Source organism: Carlito syrichta, unplaced genomic scaffold, assembly GCF_000164805.1.
Source record: "Carlito syrichta isolate Samal-C Ts95f unplaced genomic scaffold, Tarsius_syrichta-2.0.1 Scaffold316369, whole genome shotgun sequence".
NCBI lineage: Eukaryota > Metazoa > Chordata > Mammalia > Primates > Tarsiidae > Carlito > Carlito syrichta.
The window spans coordinates 54,932-57,332 of NW_007260465.1; the positions used below are offsets into that span (position 1 = coordinate 54,932).

Here is a 2,401-nt window from a genome sequence, read left to right on the forward strand (position 1 = left end):
GAGGGGAAGCCGGCACCCCCACATCCCCACATCCCCCGAGCCCAGGCACACCAGTTCTCATTCCATGTCCTCCAAACCCACGGCGGCTTCTCCATGCCTGGGACCCTGCTTCTTTCCGTGTTGCCTGAGGGCCTGAGCCCCTTGCCTGCTCCCACCTGGGTCTAGTGACAAACTGGGGAGGAAGGTCTGAGTCCCTGTCTCCACCCAGGCCTCCACCCCAGCTTCAGTCTTCCACCCAGAGGGAACCCGGGATGATTTGGGTTGGTCCTTTGGAGGCAGGAGGGGCCATACCAAGGCCTGGGACCAAAACAGTTCAGTCACCAAAAAGCCTCATGGCCCCGCCTTTCTTGAGCCAAGCCTGCTCTGGTGCCCAAAGGGAAGGGGCGTCAGGGACGGGGCCCACAGACACTGATTGTGGTCCAGTCGCATCCATCACACGGCTGTGCTGGCACCCACAGTGCTGAGCTGTCCTCCTCCCATCCCTGACTCCAACACTGGTCTTGTGGGCACCAGGGAGACAGTGGGAAGGGGGTGGGGAGCAGAGAGGGAGAGCTGTGACAGGAGGCGGGGACTCTGGGGGGCTGGGAGCTATAAAGGGGCAGGGCCAGGGGGGTGCCCATCCGGCCTGAGGCAGTGCCCACTCGGTCCAGTGCCCGCCACTCTGGACTCAGGGTAAGTGGGCTCAGCCTGCCCTGGGCTCTGGGGCCTCCTTGGGGCAGGGGCACAGGGAGGGAACAGGTGCCTGGCAGGTTGCTGCCCCAGAGGCCTGAAGTCCTGCGTGGGTCTCGCTCTGCCTCCAGAAGACCCTCTGCTGACGGGGTGTGCACCTGTGTGTGTGGCTGTGAACTGGAACGTGTGACCGGGACCTCATGTGCCGGGATCCCTGTGGCGCCTGTGCCAGTCTTCACAGGGTGACAGGACAGCAATGTCCTCTTCAGGACTCACATCTGCGCCTCTACCTGGGCAGGGAGGCCAGATCCGCCAGGCCATAGATTTCAGTCCTTTGCTCTCAAGCTCACTCTGTGGCCCCCATCCGTGGCTGGGGGGCTACTTCCCATTGGCCCCTTCCCTCGAAGCCCCATCCCACTCCTACCTCCTCGGAGCTGCCAAACCCAGGATGTCCGAGTCCTGCTGGGCTGCACACTAGTTGAGGTCTTCTGTGCCCTCCAGAGCAGTGTCTAGGAGGTTCGTTGTCAGCTCTGAGTGGCCACTGCTCTGCCCCTTGTCTCCAGGCTTGGAGAGATGGGTGATGGGCTGAGGGCTGGTCAGGTGGGCCCCACTTCCCGGGCCCAGGAGGACTCCTTGCTCCTCAGATGGCTGCGGTGCACGGCTGCCTGTCCCTGCTGCTGCTGTCCACCTGTGTGGCTCTGCTGCTGTGGCCACCGCCAGGTGCCCGGGGGGCCCCACTGGAGCCGGTGTACCCAGGGGACGACGCCACGCCAGAGCAGATGGCCCAGTACGCGGCCGAGCTCCGCAGATACATTAACATGCTGACGAGACCCAGGTGCGTGTAGAGGGGGGAGACCCAGTCCTGGGGACCCTGGGCCCACTCCGCATTCCTGGCCACACCCCGGTCCCAGCCTCAGTCCCATCCACGCCACTCTTGGAAGAACAGAGCATCTTGACCAGGCACCCCCACAGGACGGTGCCTGAGGGCAGGGGGTCTCAGTGCTCTGGTACAGTGCTCACCCCAGATGCCTCTTCCCTCCCAGGTATGGGAAGAGAGACAGAGAGGACATGGCCTTCTTGGAGTGGGGGTCCCCGCACGCAGCTGCCCCCAGGTGAGTTTGGTGTCCTGCCTGGGGCCGACATGGGGGAGCTGAATCAGAACCTGAGAAGGAGTGGGGCGGGGGAGGGAGAACAGGACCCAGGGCTGGCCTGAGGCCCACGGAGGGACGAGCCCTGTCCCCACATGGCAGTGTGGCGCCCTGTCCCCACAGGGAGCTCGGCCCCAAGGACCTGTAGTGCTGCCTCCTGGCCTCCAGGGCGGCGCCAGCCCGCCTCCCTCCGCACCCCTGGCTCTGGACAGCTCCCGCCCGCGCTCCACACAGGCTCAATAAAGCAAGTCAAAGTCACAGTTTCTCTCTGTGTCTCTGGGGGCCCCAGTGGGGACAGGAGCAGGCCAAACACACAGAAGAGAAGGAGGTGGGGAAGGAGGCGGGGAAGGGGCTGTCGTCAGTGATCCAGAGCGTCTATAGGCCTCAGAGCCACCCAGAGCACGCTCTGCCCTCCACAGAGGGACAGGTGGCCCGAAGGAAGGCAGGGGCTCCCCTGCAGTCGTTCAGCAAGTCTGAGAGGTCGCCTGGAACTTGAAGCTTCCTGCTTCAGCCACCTCCAGACCTTCCCGATCACAGGCCAAAGATAACCCTGCCCCCAAACGAACCCCTCACTGATGCTTTCC

At 64.1% G+C, this 2,401-nt stretch overlaps 1 protein-coding gene across 1 annotated transcript; it reads left to right on the plus strand.

Annotated features, from left to right (window-relative positions):
* The first annotated feature begins 1,313 nt into the window (after positions 1–1,313).
* PPY (pancreatic polypeptide) lies at positions 1,314–1,785 on the plus strand. The gene is made up of 2 exons (XM_008074208.1): positions 1,314–1,504; positions 1,713–1,785. The coding sequence occupies exons 1-2, from the start codon at positions 1,314–1,316 to the stop codon at positions 1,783–1,785; spliced, it is 264 nt and encodes an 87-aa protein (XP_008072399.1).
* The last annotated feature ends 616 nt before the right edge of the window (positions 1,786–2,401 follow it).

Coding starts and splice junctions, on each gene's coding strand:
- PPY (XM_008074208.1), top strand. CDS start 1,314: ATGGCTGCGGTGCACGGCTGCCTGTCCCTGCTGCTGCTGTCCACCTGT. Junction 1,505..1,712: donor AACATGCTGACGAGACCCAG/GTGCGTGTAGAG, acceptor CTTCCCTCCCAG/GTATGGGAAGAGAGACAGAG.